The following is a 23,191-nucleotide window of genomic DNA, read 5'->3' as shown; positions in this document are numbered from 1 at the left end:
GGGGCGAAGGGGAGAACTATAGTTGTTTTCAAGTATTTGAAGGATTGCCACATAGAATAATTAGATTTGTTCTGCTTGACTGAAGAGAACAGAACTAAGTGGTAAGACTCCTGGTAGGTCTCAATTGGTAGGAAGGGTAGTTTACTCCCTTTCACAAATCTGTGTCTTTGATTATTTTCTAATGCCTTTCAGGTTACCAGATTATTTCTCTAATGCTTGAGATAAAAGCCATTCTCAGGAGCAATTGCCAGGAAGCCTGCAGAGACATACATTTCATTCTACTGGCTACTACTATGGCATCACAAAGAGTTTTGAAAAGAAAGAAAGCTCACATTTACGTTGTGCTTTATAGCATACAAAAAGGCCATCCTAAAAACTACCTTATAAAGTACAGCATACATTATACTTTATCATTAAAGAAAGAGCCCCAGAGTTAAGAGGTCATAAACCTGGATTTGAGTCATAGCTCCAACAGTTAACTAGCTCAGAGAGATTAAATGGCTTGTCCAAGGTCACAAAGCCAGTGAGTTGTTGGAGCTATGACTCCAATTCCGGTTTCTGACCTCTTAACTCTGGGGCTCTTTCCACAATATAGTACTGCCTAAGGATTCCCCTCAGTATTACCACTAAGAACATTAGCAATCAAGTTGCCTTCAGCTGAGGTTCTACTCCATGTCAAAGGAACAAAAGTCACAGATCACAGATTTAGAGATGAAAGGGATCTAAAGATGCAGGTACTAGTGGCCATCTAATCCAACCTCATTATTTTACAGATGAGAAGAAATTAGGCCTAGAAAGTTGGGCAAATTAAATGACTTGCCCAATGTCATTAAGTAAAGGCAATCAAGTAAAAGCAAATCTTTGATTTTTGCCTTAAGAGAAATTTAAATGGACAAATTGGTGATGATGTTTTAGTTGCAACTTAGCTAAGATCTCAATTCAAATAAAAAAATCCATACTTAGATTCATAGTTGTCATTAAATCTAATTGAGGCCTCTTTTTTCACTTGATGGAAAATATAATTTCTTTATGGCTTGCAGCACACACACATCATTGATTTTAAAAATCCTGTGAAGGCAGTGTTATACCACCTCTCAGGTGAAACTAAGGGAAAGATTAAGTCACAGTGCTAGATAAAAACTAAAATTTAGGACCACCAAATGAAAAATTTTAATTATCTAATTACTCAAGGTTATAGTAATGATAAAGAATACTAGATTCATGAGTACTCAAAAGGAAAAACGGACCTTAAACTTCACTCTCTTATGGATACCTTTACCCCTCCTAACCCAACTATACTCTACCTCTCTGTCAATCTTAAGTGATTAAGACTTTAAAGCTATTAGGATAGGGGAACATCTAAATACAGATCTGGCACCACACCTAAAATGGTGGCATTTAGTATTGTTAGAGTCCCAAGATAGACTAAAAATGTCCCATTACTCAAAAAAGAAGCCCCTAAAATTTCACCATATCCAAGAAGTCTTCTTTTCCTAAACTAAAGTGACATTCCCCAACCTCAAACTGTAATATTAGTGACTGTTTCAGGGATAGTTATGTATGGTATAAGGTGAATTTGGAGGCAGAAGACAAATTTGAATCCCAATTCTGCCTGTCACTTAGGAGCTAATAAATCATTCCACCTGAGCATCAACGTTCTCATCTATAAAATGGAAATAATCCCTGTCCTCACTATCTCGGAATGGTTGTTACATACAAATTATCTTCAACTACTTCAACAGACCCAGGATTTTATCAGTTTATTATATCTAGTAATAACACTATCTGTCTTTTAGTCTTTTCATGGTTTCATGAGTTGATGTGGCAAAAAATTAAACAGACCACTGAGGTGAATAAAAAGCCCAAGAGACAAGAGTTTCTGGGTAATTAATAATCAATTTATTAATTAGCCTAGCTAATAATCAATAAATTGACGTCAGTAGTTTCAGTAATCAAAGACCCCTAATGGAGACACTGAATGCCTTAAATATTTTTTTTGAAAGGGAATGTCCTTGACAAGAGAACTCAATCTTGACTGGTGAATAATTAATGAGAGGGTAGGCATTTAAATGAGGAGATGGACTAAAAGTCTTCAGCAACTCTTGCTGAGAATATGGCTTGATCGTGAGACTCAGCTGCCTCTAGCAATCTGGACAAAGGAATCTATCTCTACCCAGCCTACTCTAGTTGGTTTTCTCCTTCATGAGCTGGGTTGCTCTAAATTCCAATGGAGAGGTCCAAGGACATGAACTTAATGCTTTGGAGCTGGAAATCAGCTAGTTTAGTTTCTATTTATACTCTAAACAAAAGTAACGTCTCCAAATGGGTGGGGTCTTGCCCAAGATTGAGGAGATGTACCTCAAGGATTAGGTCAATCTCCTCTATAAGCCTTGTCCTTCAGAAACTGGCTGACCTACAGGGGCTGGTCCCTGAATAAGGAAATAAAAAAGCCTGGATCCCAATAAATAATGGGTTATTAATATGAGAAAATAATAATTTCTCTCACCAGTAACCAACACTTTGGGAATGAACCTCTCTTTACTAGATAGGCTGATCCTTTGACAATAGCCTGTTTCTTGGTTTACACTGAACTTTCTAATTCAGCAGTACCTTCTAGGGCTAGTACTCTGTTGACATGGCCTTCAAGAACCCAGCGTCACCTTCAGGCCACAATGTAGCCTCAATGTATGACTTTAAGTGGAAGGTCATTTTCAGCTACTCATATGTTAATTAGTATACTTTACTCTTTCACTTACATTAAATAAATGCAGATGTCTATAATACCAAGTTCTAAAAATTTGTCTGTCATGGTTTCTGATAGCAAGTGCACATAGGACTGGAATGGTGACTTGTTCTATTACAATAGAATATAAGCTTCTTGAAGGCAGGGATTGTTTTAGAATTTGTATTCCAAGACCCTAGCATAGGGCCTTGCACATAGGTGCTTAATAAATATTTGTTGACTTCACATTTATTAGCTAAATCACAAGGTTACTGTGAGGAAGGCACTAGTAAACCTTAAAGTACCAAATAAAGAGCTCTTTGTAACTGGCGTGTTGCTGGGTACTTAAGGACTTTCAATAGTAACCATATCCTTTTCTATAAATGAAGTTAAAAGGTACCTGGGGGCTGGCACAATGATTTAAAAAGCATTTAAACTACTTTTAAAGTAACTTTAAAGAAAATCCACTTCTTGGCAGTTGTGATTTACTAATAGTCTCAACAAGGACCAATAATATCCAATAATACCCTTCATTCTCAGTCAGCCTTACCAGAGAAATTGTCTTGGTCCCCAAAGCAACTCTATTTTTATTTTATTTTTTTTGGCAAGTGGGGTTAAGTGACTTGCCCAGGGTCACACAGCTAGTAGGTGTCAAGTGTTTGGTCTGAGGACGATTTGAACTCAGGTCCTCCTGACTTTAGGGCTGGTGCTCTATCCACTGCGCTGCCTAGCTGTCCCCCTAAAGCAACTCTAACACTCCTCCTGACATGCAGGCTTTACAGACACTAAACATGACATTAAACAAATCAAAACTGTACAGACATTAAACGCCACAGTAACTGATTACAGGCTCAGAAATTTAGACTTATATTTGTTGTGTTTTATTGGCAAATACTATATAATAAAAGCAACAACCTAACAACCCAAATTCATCATTTTGACAAAATAAACAACTTAATACACACATCTTTACACATGGGGTCCAATGCTTTTGTTGGCAACACAAACACTGGAGTATTAAAATTCTTCCCTAACATGATTTCTTATTATTGTGCAGCCCAATATCATAACAAATATGAACAAAACATACTTTTCTACCATGGTACCAATGTTTCTGCAAGCCTCTTCTGCCGCCTCTCTGTATGCAGGGTCAGGATGAGCAATTTTCACAAAATCAGCCTAATATAAGGAAAAGAGAAACCAAGAGGGGATATGATGGAAAATAACTTTTCCAGGATTTAAAAACAGATAAAAATTGATATTTCAAAATGTGTCATCCAGTATTTTACAACTTCTATTTGGCTTAACCAATCTATTTCTACCAGTGATAGTGTTTTTTCCCTAAACTGGTTTAGCAAAGGCTAGTAGTGATCATTCTGTGCTCCAAAGAAAATATTTTCAAAGCTTATTTTCAGTTTGACTGAAATATCTTATTTCTCCAAAGAAAAACATTTTCAAATCATGTTTTTTAAAAATTGTTTTTAAAAAATTTAGACATCTAAAAAAATAAATTATTCCAAATTTCTCTTTCTCTCTCTCTCTGTCCATATATGTGTATTTTCCTCCACTAGTTTACCACCTATTAATTTGAAATCACAAAATAACCTTGTAAAGCATTAGTATTTGTGACAATATGATATCTAGGAAATTTCACATGGCAGTATGGTTATGCACCTCCTCCTATCTCATCTCAGCACTTTCTACATAGGACTTCTAGTGACATAGATGAATCTCCATCTCTAACTTGGGGTTTCTATCACATTCCTAATGCTATGAAGGGTTACAATGATTATATTAAGAATATGAGTAAATGATTTTTAATGCCTTCAAAAAGTTCAAAATTAAATTGTAACTAAAAAAAAAAATTGAAGCCACTACACTGAAAGCAATGTTACTTTTAATAGAAACATGCTACAAAACTCAGTAACTACAAAATGTTTTGTGGAGTCAGTGACAATGTAACATGCAATAAATGTATAAAATACAATCAACACAAGATAAAATTCCATATTTTAATGCATATAAATATGCAAATTCATGAGTGACACGTTATTCTTTTAAGAGTAACAATAAACCCTACTTACAAAGTAATTTTTAAGTACCAAGGATAGCATACTAGAGGCAATAGAACCTCTTTCAGTTAAGAAACAATGAAAATGCTTAAAAACCAGAAACCTTATAAACTATCTAATCCAACTCTCCCATTTTACAGATGAGGGAACTGAGACCCAGAAAGGTTAAGGGTCTTACACTCAATTCATAAATGATAATTAACATTAAAGAAAAAATCTGTCCATTTAGAATAGTGGTGAGAGAAACACAAAGTAAGTGAATAATCTGAACCCCCAAATCATTGTTTTATTATTTCTGAGAAGTGGAACAATTTTCTATTCTACATTACAAACTTAAGAAAGAAGTGGGCACTCCATGGGGTTGTGAAGAGTCAGACACAACTGGACAACAACTTAGTTCAATAAAACTACTCTTTCACAATTAAGATAATCTTACTGGCTGCTTCATAGAGAAATATTTAAAAATTTTTACTTAATAACAATCACATATACAATATCTGAGTACCAAAATTTGTCCTGAGAGTTTTCATACTTTAAAACTGACATTTAGGCAAGGTTAGAGACTGAAAAGTAATATTTTATTCTACCAACAAGAATAAGGAAAAAAGGAACCAAAATGAGCTTCAATGCATTAAAATGAAATCAAATATCTAGGAAAAGTTAGGAAAATAAGCATGGAAAGTAACTAGGGGTTATTAGTAGGTAGCAATTCTAAGGTTGCAATTTCTCAACCAAATGCCAATGCTATCAATTTTTTATTATCTCTAGGGAACTTTAAAGCAAGCAACATTTGCTTACAAATTTTTATTGACATAAGCAAGTTAGGTGAAAGAAGCATTTCATTGATACTACGCAGTATTCATTTCATAACATTCATTCCATATACAGTTGCTCAAAAATACTGCTCCTGCCCTCAAGGAGCTTACAATCTATTTTACTTTAAACCCAGCAGGAGGCAAAAAAATTTGTATAAATATTTCCTCCAACCCCAGGAGACTTGGAGCAAATGTATTTTGGTCAGAGAGATGATATTAACTTTAACATGACAAGAAGCAGGAAGAGTTAACAAGCAGATAGGATGGGGAAGCTAAACAACTTTTGAACCTCTCCTAAGCTAGGTCCCCATAGCATCTGCAAAAGGCTATGCTATGAAATAGAGGTAAATACTTACATTAGATACACTCGCAAAATTCAAATGACTAAAAAAAAAAAACCAAAAACCAAAAAAACCATACTCCAAGAACAAATATAGATAATCTTGAATGATCCATTGTTTTGGACTTGTATGCCACTTCTTCCCTCCGTAAGTAGGAATAATTAAGAGTTAATCATATTTTTTGGTCCTGACAGGTAAATTTTAAGTCATAATAACACTATTAGAAGCAAAGAAGGTTTATGTATCTACTTCAATAAAAAAAGGCTAAAGACACCATTTCAAAAATGTCAATTGGATTTTAAAACTTCATTCTAACACAACACAAATGTTCATTTACTTTCAAAAACACCTACTTCATATTTCTATGTATTATAAAGATGTTACTAAAGAGTTGTAAGTCAACTTTTTTAACAAATAGAATATTATTTTAAAGGTAACAAGGAAATTTTCTACATAAAAGAATCATTGGTGGATACTTTTATACAACGTATGATCTTTCTGTCATGAGAATAAAAGACCTAATGATGTTTTGTAAATTTGTAAGTGCTGAATATCAAATTCATTTAAAACAGTAAATACTTGTTTTTTTTCCATTGTTAATATATTTTCAGCTACCTAACAACATTCTTATATGGATGTTATCTGAGAATTTGCTAATTTTTTTCTCAAACACAATTTTCCGGATAAACTTTTGTGTCCTACAGTTTATTAACAGTGACTATTGGCAGGGGAAATTAATTAAAAATGTGGCTTAAATTAAAATATTTTTTATTATTAAAGAGAAAAGTCCAAGCCTTAAAATAGATCTTACCAAATCTGCCACTTTGCACAAGGCATCTGACAGCTGATCAAAGATACACACAGTTTGTGGTCCAAGTGGTGTAGCACATGCACTCTCTACTAGGGACTCGGCTTGTCTTAGGGCTTTTTCTTGTGCAACATGAAATCCTTCAGGAGAACTTAGCTCTGGGACACCAAACAGACCCTAAAATTTAAAGAACATTTTCAATTTATGACGAAAATATGAGAAGTAAATTTTGTCAATATTCAGTTTCCAAAGACTCCTATTTTCAGTTGCTTCATCCCATTACTTCATAATCACTATCATCTCCACATCCCCCACATCAAAACACTCACCCTATGCTAGAGAACCCTTGCCTGACTCATTCTACCCAAGTTCAATGAAACTGTACTTTCTGTAATCAAAAAATTAGGTTTTTAATATTTAAATTGGATCCTTTGAATCTCCCTCTGCCTTTACAGTAACTCTATGCTAAACTTCAAACAAGGAGTTTTCTCAGCTACCCCAGTGCATGGAATCTCACCTCACATGTCATCTATTCTAATCCATACCTGAATAGAAATTCCCTCTACAAGATTCCCAAAGTGTATACAACCATGAAGTGATAGGGAACTCACTAATACCCAAAGCAGCCCATGGTACTTGTATAGAGTTCCACCTATCAATGAGGTTTTTCTTATACTAAGCCTATATCTGGCTCTGCAGGATCCACTCACTGCTTCTAGTTCTGCCTTCTAAGGCCAAACAGAACATGTCTATTCCTCTTCTGGTCCTCACTCTTCCTTTTCTGAAAAATAACAATGACAGTACATTCATGTAATCCTTTCCACTACAAAAATTTTATAAACTAAAAATTTTTTTAAATTCAAAAAATTGTGTTTAATAATAACTAGTCATGGGCAACATTATTACTAATAATGATCTATAAAACTTGCATTTATAAAGTACTTTGGAGTTACAAATGCCCTTTGTATGTATTACACAAGAGAAAACTGAGGCTTACAGAGGTTAGGTGACTTGGCCAAGGTCAGACTAGAATACCAAAGGTAATACTCAAACCCAGTCCAATTCTGACTTCCAGTTCAGTTCTCTCTGGGATTCCCAAACGATTATCTATAAATTTAGAAAGAGGAAAGAAATCCATTTTCTTCAACAAGAATGAGCACTCAGCTTAGATCTCTTCTATCCTCATACAACACTTTTGCAATTCTTTAATGCGTTCATCAGGGAACACCATGCATTGTAATTATCTGTTGTGTTTCCTATATGGGGCTACTAGGTGGTAAAGTGGATAGGCGGCCAGGCCTAGGGTCATGAAGACCTGAGTCCAAATTTGGCAAGGGGGTCAAACAACTGGTCAGAAGGAGATTATAGGAGTCTTTTTGCTAGCACTGAGGCAGGACTCTGCTGCTTTGCTCATACTCAGATGCAGGTCCCAGTCCTGGGTTGTAGTTCCAGGGCAAGGGGGAAGACTAGTACAGCACAGCTTTGTGGCCACAGTGGAGGAGAGATTCTCCTCACAGTTGCAGGGCAGAAAAGAGTGCTTGTGGTCAGTCACAGACAAGAGTATAGGCAAGGAAAGGTGTAAAGACACCTCTCCTTAGATCATACCACCTTGGAAGAAGTGAAAACTTACAAGTCCCTAGAACTATCTCTGAAGAGTTGTACAAAACCCCTGAAGCTTGGGACAGTGCATCCCTTACCCTGGAAGCAGAGCCCTACTTTCACAAACAGTTAAAAGTCAAGTAATAGTCTGGGAAAATCAGCAAACAACAGAAAAAAAGCTCTAATGACAGAGAGTTATCATGGTGACAAGAAGATCAAAACACACACTCAGAAGAAGATAGCAAAGTCAAAGCTGCCATATCCAAAACCTCCAAGAAAAATATGAATTGGTCTCAGGCCATGGAAGAGCTCAAAAAGGACTTTGAAAATCAAGTAAGAGAGGTAGAAGAAACATGGGGAAGAGAAATGAAAGTGATGAAACAAAATCATGAGAAAAGAGTCAACAAGAGACGCAAAAAAAAAAAATTGAAGAAAATAACATCTTAAAAAATAGACTAGGCCAAAGAGGTCCAAAAAGCCAATGATGAGAAGAATGCCTTAAAAAGCACAATTGGCCAAATGGAAAAGAAGGTCATAAAGGTCACTGAAGAAAAAATTCCTTAAAAATTAGAATGGAGCAAATGGAAGCTACTGACTTTATGAGAAATCAGGAAGCAATAAAACAAAACCAAAAGAATGAAAAAATAGAAGACAATGTGAAATATCTCACTGGAAAAAAACTGACCTGGAAAATAGATCCGGGATCCATGGAAAATTAGCCATGATCAAAAAAAGAGCCTAGACATCATCTTTCAAGAAATTATGAAGGAAAATTGCCCTGAGATTCTAGTACCAGAGGGTAAAATAGAAATTGAAAGAATTCACTATTCAACTCCTGAAAGAGATCCCAAAATGAAAACTCCCAAAAATATTATAGCCAAATCCCAGAGTTCCCAGATCAAGGAGAAAATATTGCAAACAGCCAGAAAGAAACAATTCAAGTATTATGGAGCCACAGTCAGGATAACACAAGATCTAGCAACTTCTATATTAAAGGATCAGAGGGCTTGGAATATGATAGTCCAGGGGGCAAAAAAGATAGGATTACAATCAAGAATCATATACCCAGCAAAACTGAGTGTAACCTTTAGGGGAAAAAATGGATATTCAATGAGAAAGAGGACTTTCAAGCATTCTTGATGAAAAGAGCTGAATAGAAAATTTGACTTTCAAATACAAGACTCAAGAGAAGCATAAAAAGGTAAACAGGAAAGGGAAATCATAAGGGATTTTATAAGATTAAACTATTTACATTCCTACATTGGAAGATGATATTTGTAACTCATAAAACCTTTCTCATTATTAGGTTAGTTAGGAGTATATATAGACAGAGGGTACAGGTGTGAGTTGAATATGAAGGGATGATATCTAAAACATAAAATGATGGGGTGAGAGAGGAATGTCCTGGAAGAAAGAGCAAGGTACAATGGGGTAAATTATCTCACATAAAAGAGGCAAGAAAAAGCTTATACAGTGGAGGGGAAGAAGGGAGAGGTAAGGGGGAGTAAGTGAACCTTACTCTCATTAGAATTGGCTCAAAGAGGAATAACATACACATGCAATTGGGTACAGAAATCCATCATACCCTTTGGAAAGTAAGAGGGGAAAGGGGATAAGAAGCGGGGGGAGGAGGGGTGACAGAAGGAAGGACAGATTGGGAGAGGGGTGGTCAGAAGCAAAACACTCCTGAGGAAGGACAAGATGAAAGGAGAGAGAGAATAGAATAAATGGGGGGAATAGGATATAGAGAAATATGGTTAGCAATAGCAACTATGAAAAAAAAATTTTGAAGGAAATTTCTCTGATAAAGGCCTCACATGTCTCAAACATAATGAGAAGTGAGTCAAATTTATAAAAAGAGAGGCACTTCCCCAATTGATAAATGATCAAAAGATACAATCAGTTTTCAGATGAAGTAATCAAAGCTATCTATAGCTATATGAAAAAATATTCTAACTCACTATTGATTGGAGAAATGCAAATTAAAACAATTCTGAGGGACTACCTAATACCTTAGATTGTCCAATAGGACAGAAAAAGTAAATGACAAATGTTGGAGGAGTGTGGTAAAAATAAGACATTAACGTACTCTTGTCAGAGTTGTGAACTAATTCAACCATTCTGTAGAGCAATTTGGAACTATGCCCAAAGAGCTATAAAACCACGCATACCCTTTGACCTAGCAGTGCCACTACTAACCCAAAAGAGATAAAAAACAAAAAGGAAAAGGACCTATATGTACAAAAATATTTATAGTAGCTCTTTTCTGGGGGTAAAAAATTAGAAATTGAGGGGATGCCCATCAATTGGGTAATGTCTGAACAAGCTGTGGTACGTGATTATGATGGAACACTATTGTACTATAAGAAATGATAAGTAGGATGCTCTCAGAAAAACCTGGAAAGACTTGCATGGGCTGATGCAAAGCAAAATGTACTGTGTACAAAATAATAGCAATACTGTAAGATGATCAGCTGTGAATGACTTAGATATTCTTACAATACAACGATCCAAGCCAACTCTGAAAGACTTACGATGAAAAATGCTATCCATCTCCAGAGAACTGATGGTATCTGAATACAGACTGAAGCATACTTTTTTTAAACTATTTTTCTTGAAGTTTTTTTTGTCTATTTTCTTTCAAAACATGACTATTATGGATATGTTTTGCATGACTACACAAATATAACCTATATCAAATCCTTGTCTTCTTAATGGGGAGGGAGGAAGGAGAGAATTTAGAACTCAAAGTTTTAAAAACAAATGTTAAAAAATGTTTTTACATGTAATGGGAAAATGAAATACTAAATAAATACCATTTTTTTTAATAAAAAAACAATTTCAAGAACTCCAGGTTAGGAACCCATGCACCAGTCTATACTTTCCTTGAGGACAAGGACTTTGACTTATTTGAATCTTGTACCTTTCCCAGTGCCTTACATTCTGCACACAACAGACTTTTATTAAAAAAGATTAAAGTGCCAAAGAGATTAGTTGAGTCTGTCCTCCCTCCAGTACATGTTACAAGCCCTCCACAATTCCGTAGTGATCTTTGAGTGTTGCATTAGCCAGAAAGTTAATCACCCTGCATCCAAACTTGTGATGAACCTTCCTGAACTGATACTCAGGAAGACAGTCTGTCTTGCATCCCTCCATCCCTGCTAGGTAAGACAAGCTGGAGCTGGCACTGAAATTGGTACAGCATCCCAAAATCCAGGATAGCATAAGGAATCATTAACAGAACTTTATCCATAGATAATATTTTTACAAAAGAATAGGCAGGGGTCTACTGAACTAGGTAGATCTCAATGGAGGGCTAATAAGAAAATAGAGTTCCTCAGTATAAAGAAGCTCAGAGGGCTTTGCAGAGGTCTGCATCAGTAGAGGAAGTCTCTATACTCAGGAAATCTAGATGCACCCATCAGTCCTGATAGCGTTGCTGTGTCTCAGCAAAATGCGTCATCTAGAAACAAATCCTCGTAGCTCTATAAATTTACCAGGTTTAAGAAGGTAATCAGAGGACTACTGGCAATAAAGTAGATTTGAACAAGGAAAGGGAACCTGAAGATAAATGCATGAAGCAAAAGAAAAATTTTGGCAACATTTCTGAAAAGCATATGAAGTGTACAATATTTAGCAAGAATGTTTTTTAAACAACCAAGTCTTGCACTAACCAATGATTTACATCTGATTTGAATCAATTCTACCCTAATTTCACCTTCCTCTCACAAGCTCCCTGGAAACTCTTCTCTACAAATTGAACAACCAAGGATCACTTAAGATACCTACTTCCAAACTCAAAGGATGCTATTTCATCCTTTGTAAGGGCCCTTCCTTCACCAAATGTCACAACCTTAGCAGACACTATTCATAAAATTCCACTGGTTAAAATAATTCATGAGTTGGAACCCAGACTACTGATGATCAGCCTCTTCACACTGAGTTGAGCTGATTCTTCAATTTATGGTCCATCAATAGGCCTATATTCAACCCCTTCCTAGCTAAGTAAGATCTGTCAGTACTTGGGGCTCCACTGGCTGGCCTTGAAGAATCCATCAAGGTGAGTTCCATACAACAATGTCAATATGAGATGGCATGCTAGGACTTCAATAGATGATGGCTTGAGATTATCTATTAGTAATGAAAAAGAAATCACAGAAAAATGTAGGCATACCCCATTGTTCTGTCCTAGCCTCTTCTTTCATGTTGTCTAATTGGGAGAAAATACTCAAAACCCATTAAAATCTGACTCCAGATACGTTACTCTTGTCATATGAACTAAATACTGAGAAAGGAACTTACAATTTTCATATTAATCGATACAATATGTGTAATGAATATACTAATAATTTAGTTTTCTCAAGAGCTTCCTCTCTGGCCCAGGAGTCAGACCTCACAATGCAGCATAAACTGATTAAATCAAAACTCTGTCATTATAATCACTAGACCTTAAGTGAAGCGCATTGTAGAACCTGTTCCCATCAGAGAACTCTGGTTCTGTACTTTTAGGGGAGAGGGTCACAACAACCCCCAAAGACTTGACTCCGGAATTGTTGTACTGTGAGACTTATGAGTTTCTCATGGGAAACCCCTAAATGATTGTTTGTAATTCACCTTCCGGCTTCCTTCCCCAGTTGTGATTTAAGTATATAACCTGTGCTTTTATTTCAACTATGAAAACATTCCTCACTCTGAAACTGATTAATTAAAACTACTTGATTACTGGCATTCAAAGCAACTCCAAGCATTCTCAGGTGAGAGAGACTAGCTCCGTAAAAATCCTGTTAACAATAACAACTAAACTGGACTACTACTTGCTGTTCCCTGTAAGGGATATTTCATCTCCCAGTCTTTTCATAAGTGGAATTCCCCTTGCCTGAAATGTTCTCCCTTACCTCCACCCCTCGGGCTCTTAGGATCCCTTAAGTTTCAGCTAAAATGCCACCTCCTTCAAGAGTCCATTCTTGATCCTGGCCATTTCCTAATGCCTCTCCCGCAACCCAAAACTACTTTGTCCTAATTTTGCACTTATCTTGTATTTAATGTTGTTTCCTTATCTATGAAAGTGGGAATAACACATCCTGCTGGCCTCATAGAGCATATTGTGAAGATCATGCTTTATAACTATGTAATACTAAGTAAGTTAGTGTTCTTCCCTTCTTGTGTTACTTCATTCAAGTCGACAAATGCAATCCTGCTCATGGAGCAGGTGCTAAGTCACCCTGTCCCAGCTGGTAAAAATCCTCAAACACTGTGACCTTCCAACCAAGCACCTCAGAATGCTCCCAATTTCCCATAATAACAAGGAGGTCTCATGAAATGGGTAAGGAAGCTTGAAAAAAGATGCACAAGCTGAAACCAAGAACGCAGGCATGACGGATGACCTGACTCCAGCCCCTGAAGCACTCAGGAAGGCTGGTGGCAGGCTGGCCCTAAAAGCAGAGTGAGCGCTAGAAGGGCCTTTAAAGGTCACTGTGACCCCACTTTGCAGATGAGAAAACTGAGGCCCACAGAGGTGAGGTGACTTGCCCAAGGTCACAGGGCCAGGCAGTGAACGCGAATCCAGGTCGTGACTCCCCACAGAACGCTTTTCCCAAGCCGCCCCTCGGGGCCGCTCACCTGCCGCTCGCCCAACAGCTCCTTACGCGCGGGCTGCGCTTTGACATTGAAGGCGGCTCCGACCGGAGACCAGCTGGTGCTGACCCGGCGGGCCCCGCGGAAACCGCCGCCGCCTCCTCGGTTCTTTCGCAGCAGACGCAAGGCCGCCGGCGAACCGCCGGGACCCAGGCACCACAGCCTGCAAGTCTTCAGCATGCTGGGCCTGGCGGGGGGCTCCCTCGCACGCCGGCTGCCCGGGAGCCACTTGACGTTCCTCCGGCCCAGGGACCCTCCTCCCGGTCAGCTCCGCGTCTCCAAGACAGCAGCCCCACGCTCTCCTGAACGCGCGCCACCTCCCACTTCCGGCTCCGGAGAGAGTCGCACAGCGTGACGTCACTACATGCGCGGAGGGAAAGCCCCTCCCCTTGCTCTTGCGTTTACGCGCCCCCGTGTGGCCGGAGTTAGAAACGGACAGAAAAGCTCATTAGTTCTTTTCCCACTGCGCAGGCTTGTTTGCGGGTAGACTAGATCGCTAGCTCAGTTCCAAGGGCTTTTTCAAGACTACGGATTCAGAGTAAATGATTTGCAAGCTGATAACACAGGACTTAGGACAAAATACTTTTTGTATTGCCTTCAAATATGAGCAAATTTCCTCCATCCTTAAGACCTTAGCTAGGTGGTGCTGTGGAGTTCATGTCTGGCCTCAGACACCAGCTGCGTGACCCTGGGCATGTCACTTCAACCTGTTTGCCTCAGTTTGTTGTTGTCGTTTGGTCGTTTCAGTCATGTCCGACTCTTTATTACCCTATTTGGGGTTTTCTTCACAAAGATACTGGAGTGGTTTGCCATTTCCTTCTCCAGCTCACTTTACAGATGAGGAAACTGAGGCAAACAGAATTAAGTGACTTGCCCAGGGTCACACAGCCAGTAAAGTGTCTGAGCTGAAGAAGGAAATGGTGAACTACCCAAGTGTCTTTGCCAAGTAAATCCTAAGTGGGGTCGCAAAGAGTCTGACACGACCATTCAAGCCCCATCTTCCTTCTCTTTCTCAGTCAAACTCCATGAAAAAGTTGTCTACACTAGCTTCCTCCATTTCCTCACTCCTCAACCCTTTGCAGTCTGGCTTCCAACCTTATAACTGCTCTCCTTGGTAATCAAGATTACTTTGAAAGACTTAACTCTGGTCAATACAATGATCCAAGACCAGTTCAAAGGACTCATGATGAAAAATGCTGGAGAGAATTGATGAAGTCAGTACCAATATTGTTTTTCACTTTCATTATTTTTGCTGCTTTTTTATTTGCATCATGGTTAATATGGAAATATGTTTTACATGTCTCCACATGTATAATGGGTATCATATCACTTGGGAGGGGCTGGAGGAAAGAAGCGATTTTGGAAATTTAAAAAAGGATGTAAAAAAATGAATTGGTCAAAAAGAAAAAAAGGGAAAAAAGCTACCAACGTTTTTTTAATTGCTAAACTGGACAGTCTTTTCTCAGTTCCCATCCTTCTCAACTGCAGCACTGAACACTGTTGACTACCCTCTCCTCCTGGAAACTGTCCTTTCTGGATTTTCATCACATTATTGTCTCCCACTTTACCTTCCATCTTTCTGCCTGCTCCTCAGTTTCCTTTACTGGCTCATCATGCACACCCACTTAGTACTGTGGTATTCTTCAAAGTTCTGTCTTAGGCTTTTTTCTCTTCTTCCTCTACACTCTTTCAATTGGTGATCTTATAAAGTCTCACGGTTTAACTATCATCTCTATTCAAATTCTTTTATAGGTATGTATATATACATATATATAATACACACACACACACACATTACTGGTCTCTCCTGCAATGCCAACTACCAGCTGGTTACTTTGAACTGGATGTCTCATAGGCATCTCAAACTCAACATGAACAAAACAGAACTCATTTTCTTCCTTCCCTCTCTGAAATTCCCTTTTACTCTTGAGAGGATCAGTCAGTTGGTCAACAAGCATATATGAAGGGCCTGCTATGAGCCAGGCACTATGAAAAGCACTGAGAATACAGAGAAAGGCCCCAAAAAAGTACCTGTCCTTGAGGAGGTCACAGTCTAATAGGGAAGACAACATGCAAAAGACTGTGTACAACATGATAAATATACATATATACATATACACACATATATATAGGGTAAATTGGAGATGATCAAAAGAAGGGAGGAATTAGCATTAAAAAGGATCAGGAAAGGCTTCTTGTAGAAGGTAGGATTTTAGCTAGGAGTTGAAGGAAGTCAAGGAAGCAGCTGGGGGGACAGAAATAAAGGGACAGAATATTTCAGGCATGGCAGACAGAGGCCAGGTTATAAAGGGTTTTAAAGGCCAAATAGAGGATTTTATATTTGATATTAGAGGTGATAGGGAGCCATTGAGGTATACTGAATAGGGGAGGTAACATGCTGAAACCTATGCTCTAGGGAGATTAGTTTGACAACCAAGTGGAAGATGGACTTGCGTGGGGAGAGACTTGAGTTTTTTCAGCAGTCCAAGAGTAAGGTGATGAGGACCTGCACATGGTAGCAGTGTGAGAGGAGAGAAGGGGGTATATGCAAAAAGTGTTATCACAGTAAAAATTGACAAGCCTTCATAATAGATCTTATATGTAAAGTAAGAAAGCATGAGAAGTCAAGGATGACACCTAGGTTGCAAGCCTGAGGAATGAGGAAGATGGTGTACCCTCAACAGTAATAAGGACATTTGGAAGGTGGGAAGGCTTGGGGGGGGGGAATAGTGAGTTCAGTTTTGGATTTGCTGGGTTTAAAATATCTACAAAACATCCAGTTCAAGACATCTAAAAGGCAGTTGAAGATTTGAGACTGGAGGTCAGCAAAGAGATTGGGACAGATAAATATATTTGAAAATCATGGGAATAGATATGATAATTGAATCTATGGGAAGAGGAAGAAGAAAAGAAGGCCCAAGACAGAGCCTTGTGGGACACCTGTGGGCATGATCTGAAAAAAGAATCTAACAAGAGAGAATGATGAGGATAGACAGGTAGGAGGAGAACCAGGAGAAAACAGAGTCACAGAAGCCTAATGAGAAGAGCATGATCACCAGTCAAAGGTTGCAAGATTGGCCTTGGGACTCACATGTCATCAGTACCCTGTGCCCCTCTGACTGGACCTTCTGATTGGAGCTCAGGGAATGGCCTCAATTTTTTAAGTGAAATATGAGGCCAGGTTTTCAGATGAGAGGGCAGAGAAGGGGGCAGGGGGACAGGGAGGGAAAACACAAGAAGTTGGAGGAGGGACGGAAAAGCCGCTGTGAAGAGTGGGAAAATAAGTCCACAAGGGAGCCGTAAAAGAATTGCTTTGCTGCAATGAGGGCCTGGTTGAGATTATGTACCATAAATTTGTTTGGAGCTAGTCAGCATGGTTTTGTGATTTTTCTCCAGCTTCAATCAGCAGCTCATGTGAGCTGCATCTTTATAATTCAGAGGTATTATACCTCCGTGTTTTGTTTGACTCATCACTCTCACCCCACATTTCTGATCCATTGCAGAATTGTGTAATTTCTTTCTCTATACATCTTTTATATATGTTCCCTTCTCTCCCCTCACAGCCACTTCCCTATTTCAGGCCCTCACCATCTCTCCCTGAACTATTGCAAAAGCCATCTTCTTCTTTGTCTTCTTCTTTGCAATCAGCTTAGTGTCTGAGGCAGGATTTGAACTCAGGTCCTTCTGACTCCAGGGGCAGTACTCTATCCACTGTACCACCTAGCTGCCCCTGTAATAGCCTTCTAATTGCTATCCCTGTTTCACGTCTCTCACCTTTCCATTTTATCCTCTAACTTAGCTTCTGAAGTGATTTTCCTAAGGCATGTATGCCTAACTATGTTAGCACCCTGATAAATAAACTCCAATGACTCCCTGTTATATCCAGGATTAATATAAAGCCCTTTGTTTGGCATTTAACCAGAAGGTCTGATGGTACACTTTAATATTTTTTGGGGAAAAAATACACACATACTTTTAATTTTAATCTGCAGCATTAACATTCTCCATTACTTTCTGAAGTCCAGACAAGCAACAAAACAATAAACCAAGCCCTGGTTTGTGGTGACCACCAATTGCCAGGGTACAAATACACTAACTGAAATTTTAATAGTCAGCTCTTACAAATCAGTCTGAGTCAGCACCAGTACACCATAGTCTTTAAAGCTCTTCACAACCTGACTCCTTCCTACCTCTCCAGTCTTCTTACATTCTGCTCCCCATCATGAGCTCTTGATCTAGCTGTTCTAGTCTAATAGGTTTTTCTTCACACAGGATACTCCAACTCCTATCTCCATACCTTTGTATTGGCTGTTTCTGATGCTTGGAATGCTCTGCCTCCCAACCTCCAACTCTTAGAATCCTTGGCTTCCCTTAAAACTTAGCTCCAGCACCACCTCCTTCCAAAGGACCTCTGTAGTCCCCCTATCATAGGTTCCCAAAGTGGATGATACCACTCCCTGGGGGGCGCTGGAATGATCCAGGGGGCAGTATAGACTTGGGTGCAATTGGGGGGTGTTGAATAAAAATAAGGGGGTGGTAGAAGCATTAGGAAAGAAGAGAAAATAAGAAAATTTTGAAAAACTGTTCATAGATGCATCATCTATTGTGTAACAGCGTTAAATTCATAGTGATTACATTATTTTCCAAATAAACACACAAAATACAAGTTATAACCTATCAGTGGTCAAGTCTGCCAACAGGTCTTAACAAGCAAGTGTTAGCAGGCTATCATGTTGGGCATTGTCAGGAAGTCCAGCATGCATCGGCAGGAATATGAGCCTGTAATGACTTATTCACAATACAATACTATATGGTTGCATGACACAATATTGTATCATCAACATTTCAGTGCAGGAAAAAACCCACAAATTTATGATAAATTATTAAATTTAAGATAGATCATTTCAAAAAATATATTTTATACATACTTTTGAAATGATGAAAATTTCAAAAAAGACTATTAAAAAGTTAAACAAAGTAGATTTCCAGGGGGGCATTGAGGAATTTTTTTTTAAAGGGGGCAGTAGGCCAAATAAGTTTGGGAACCTCTGCCATAGATCCTAGCATTATCCCTCTGAGGTTATCTTCCCTCTAGTCCGTATTTATCTTTTTATCTGTTTACACTGTGTTTATCTGCAGGGCCTGATTTTCATATGTTATTGCTCTTTGAAGGCCTGAAAGGGTTTTGCTTGTGCTTCTATCCCCAGGACTTAGCATAGTGCCTGGAAGAGAGTAATTGCTTTAATAAATTCTTGTTAATTGTTTTGGGGAGTAAGGGGCCATTTATCTGGAAATGACTGGGATGTAAAAACAAAAGGGATCAACAACAAACTTTTTTTTTAAATAAAGAACTTATTGATATATTTTTAAAAAATAAAATGCCTCCAAAAAGGTGCATGTCGGAGAGTATTTTTCCTTAACCCATTAGCTACTGCTTTAAGATTTCCTTTAAGTTTTGAGAGGCATGACATTTTACACAAAAATGTTCAATGCAAACAAAGTGTCCCCTACGTTGGCTGGTGGCTTAATAAGGTGTTCTGCCTTTGAGGCAGAGGCATCCTTAGAGATTATTTAAATGGCTACTTAGAATCAGTTGGGTGTTAAGGTGAAAACACACAAATGATTAAAGCAAAGGTTAGCTTCTCCTGCAGTCAACTTTAATTTGCGATCTTGGACTCCTTTGAAAAAATATTTTTGATCCCCTCTTTGAGGGGCATTACCTTCCCCTCTTTTGGTCTTGTTCCCCTAGGAAATCAGGTAACACTTCACAGAAAGGAATGAATGAGAGGTTATATAAACAAAGACATGTCTAAATCTGTCTTCCCTGGCTACACTTCAAACAGGCAGAAATACAAACATGCAGTAATAGGGGAAGAACTAAAAACAGGTATAAATGAGCGAGTATGTATAAACTTACTGCGTTTACCCCACGGGTGGGGAACCTGAGGCCTTGAGGTCACATATGGCCCTCTAGGTCCTCAAGTAAATGGCTGTACTTGAGGACCTAGAGGGCCATATGTGGCCTCAAGGCCGCAGGTTCCCCGCCCCGGTATATACCCTGTTGATAAAATTTATGGCTCTTCTATTCGATTGCTATTTCTGCCTATAAACCTATGTCTCTTCTTTGACCTGGATGTAACCAGATATTCAAAGCTCAGATTTCTGGGAGTTTCAGGGTGGGGAGGGGGAAGAGAGATCTAAGACATCGAAGTTGCAAGTTCTCTTCAGAGAGAGGTCTCTGAATGGGGAGAAAGACTGTGGAAAGAAGATGGCATGTAGAGAAACTGGAACATAGATCATGTCTCTGTCCCCATTTTCCCTACTAGAGACCTTAGGGAATGTGCCCTTTTGTGATATCTGGGACTCTACCTTGTGAGCTGAGATATCACAGTACCACTGGGAAAACTTATTCACTCCATGTATTATCTGTTATATTCTCATTTGTACAACTTCTCTGCTTTCTGTTTGCTGTAGGCTTGGATTAATGGGTTTATTAGCTATTTGCTCTGTGTAGTCTTTGTGTAACTGGGATTTGGTGGGAAGAGAGTCAAGTCTGGGATATATAGCTTGGGTTACTCCTTCCTTGTTAAGAAATCAGGAATGTGTCTTGAACCTAAAACTTATTTTCCCTAAACTAACAATATTTAGGGGCAGCTAGGTAGCCCAATGGATAGAGTACAGGGTTTCAAATGAAGACATCTTCCTGAGTTCAAATTTGGCCTCAGACACTTACTAGCTGTGTAACCCTGGGCAAGTCACTTAACCCTGTTTGCCTCAGTTCCTCATCTGTAAAATGAGCCGAAGAAGGAAATGGCAAACTACTCCAGTATCTTTGCCAAGAAAACCCCAAACGGGGTCACAAAGAGTGGGATATGACCAAGCAACAGCAGCAACAATATTTAGGAAGGGTGACAGATATAATTTTACCCTCATGTCCCCTCTCTGAGGACAGCACAGTGGCCAGTCTTGTGACCCCAATCTTTTGCTCCCCTCCTGGCAGAAATTGAAGTCTCCCTCAGAGAAAAGTGGGTAGATGAGATTCTAGAAATATCTATTCATGTTTCCCTGTGAGTCACATCTAGACAGATCCATGTGGACACACATAACCTACATGTACAACACACATACACACACACTACATAAACATGTCAAGTTGGAGTAGAAAATTACCAGGAAGGTCAGCATCCTGAACTTAGTCTAAGTAGAGGAAAGAAGCTATTTCTGTTCACTCATGAAACATGACCTTTACATTGGGATAAATCTGTTGTGAAAGAGTTAATGCCATTCCACAGAGTAGTTAGGGAAGAAATAGTATGTGAACTGAGAGGCCTTGTGTCAATAAATATCAAATGATCACAATCAGTCAACACAGTAATAGGTAGAGTAACTTGGGCCACATTTTACAAGAGAATCCCTGAAACCTACTTCAGAATCAATGCATTGGGGGGTCAATAATTAGGGGGTGATGTCTTGACTTTCCAGAGTCAAAGTTGCACGAAATTATCAGCCTCACTCTCTCTTCCACTGTCATCAAAGTCTAGTGGCAAGAAAAAAGTCAGGAGGACTGGTGATGGCCCAGGATGCAGTAGATGATCTTGGCATTTTTGATGTCTGACCAAGCTCACTAATATTGGTGCAAGAAAATATCCCCTTTTCCAGGTTCATTTAGCAAGTGTAACAGAGACTTCTGAGGTTGCCAACTTTTGTTCTGCTCTCCCTATATAATAAAAGACCTGTGAAGACCTCCCCATAGAGATTCAATATGTGATTATACATAGGATAAATTACTAAAACATACTAGAGCCTTTTGGTTATTTTATGGAATTCTATTTATCTGCAACGCTGTCTACTAATGATAATGCTCCAGAGAAAGTGTGCTTTGAAGTTGTCATGGTACAGTCTTATCAATGAGCTTGGGTTACCTTAAAGCATTGGTTTCTTTTTCCTGTTTGCTAATTGTGGTAACATGAATCACTTTCTTCTTTATTAATACTGGACAATAATTTTTCATAGTAACCTGTCAACTGGGTTGCTGACCTACTAAATTGTTCATTGTGTTTCTCCTTAACTTCCGTCTTGACCACATGAGTATTTCAGTGACATTTTGTACACTGTTAAATGCTCAGAAGAATATCTTAAATTTTATAACAATTGGGTACACTTGTAGAAGAGAGACTTCCAGTTTTACAAATTTTTTTCATTGGCTTCCCATTGATCTTGTTTCATGGTGGTACTTGATATCATTAGTCATTATTGTGGATCCCAGGGATGTGTGTATGTGTATGTCTGTGTGTATGTGTTATGTGTTGAGGGAGAAGGAAAGAAAGAGGATAAGTAAGGGAGAAAGAGACAGAGAGAGAAGTGGGGAAGAGTAGGGGAAGAGGGAGAGAGAAAAAGATTAAGGGAAACACAAGAAATATTTAGCCAGGACTTCTGTATTGGGATGGATGTCTTGCATCTATGAGATCAATTAGCAAGCAACTACCAAGGGCTTGAAAAAGCTGACAAGGCATAGTCCTCCTAAGTAATTCCTAGGGCAGCTCTAAGGTTTAGTCACAAGATGTAAATGGATGGAAAAGTCAGAGAAAACATGTGAACTCAGTTCCAGGAACTCTCAGTCCCAAATCACTGAACAGCACCCAAATGTCATCAATTATCATTAAACAATAATCTTTTCTTTTTCCTTCCCACTAAAACTTATGTATAAACATATATAAATATATAAAAATAAATATGGAGTTTTCAAACTATGGAAAAACAGAGTAAGTAGTCCAAATACCTTCTTTGAGTGTGTGTGTATATATGTGCATATATACACACATATATGCATATATATATATATATATATTCATTCATATATCATGTCATTGTCTCTTTCCTTATATTTAAAAGAAGAAAGGTGAAAGTTATGTCATAGGCAACATTGGTTTGTGGAAGTTCAGAAAATGTCAATGAGGAGATACCTAAAATAAATGACAATAGCAATTGTGCAAGATTCTAAATTTATTCTTGGGGAAAAAGTAATTGACAGTTATGACCATTGCTAAGAATTAGCCTCCTGGTTTTGCCTCTCCGCACATATTGGTGCCAGTTACAAGCATCAATACCATGTAGCAAAAAAGCTGGAAATAAAGAAGGAGCCTATAGATCATGTAATGGCTCTGAAAACATTGTGGCATATGAATGTAAAGGAATGCTAT

General features: G+C 38.4%; 1 protein-coding gene across 1 annotated transcript in view; it reads right to left on the bottom strand.

The window, feature by feature from the left end:
- Positions 1-14,327, bottom strand: part of MIPEP (mitochondrial intermediate peptidase) — a 178,961-nt gene extending 164,634 nt beyond the window's left edge. The window contains exons 1-3 of the mRNA XM_078147078.1: positions 13,977-14,327; positions 6,762-6,935; positions 3,813-3,901 (exon numbers count right to left, since the gene is read on the bottom strand). Of these exons, the coding sequence (XP_078003204.1) occupies positions 3,813-3,901; positions 6,762-6,935; positions 13,977-14,171 (458 nt within the window). The 5' untranslated portion in view covers positions 14,172-14,327. The remainder of the gene's footprint in view (positions 1-3,812; positions 3,902-6,761; positions 6,936-13,976) is intronic.
- Between the last annotated feature and the right edge of the window lie 8,864 nt (positions 14,328-23,191).

This window comes from Phascolarctos cinereus, unplaced genomic scaffold, assembly GCF_003287225.1.
Source record: "Phascolarctos cinereus isolate Bilbo 61053 unplaced genomic scaffold, phaCin_HiC Scaffold_726;HRSCAF=1367, whole genome shotgun sequence".
In the NCBI taxonomy this organism is placed as follows: domain Eukaryota; kingdom Metazoa; phylum Chordata; class Mammalia; order Diprotodontia; family Phascolarctidae; genus Phascolarctos; species Phascolarctos cinereus.
The sequence above is the reverse complement of the archived record's forward strand: the minus strand, read 5'-3'. Positions and strand labels throughout refer to the sequence as shown.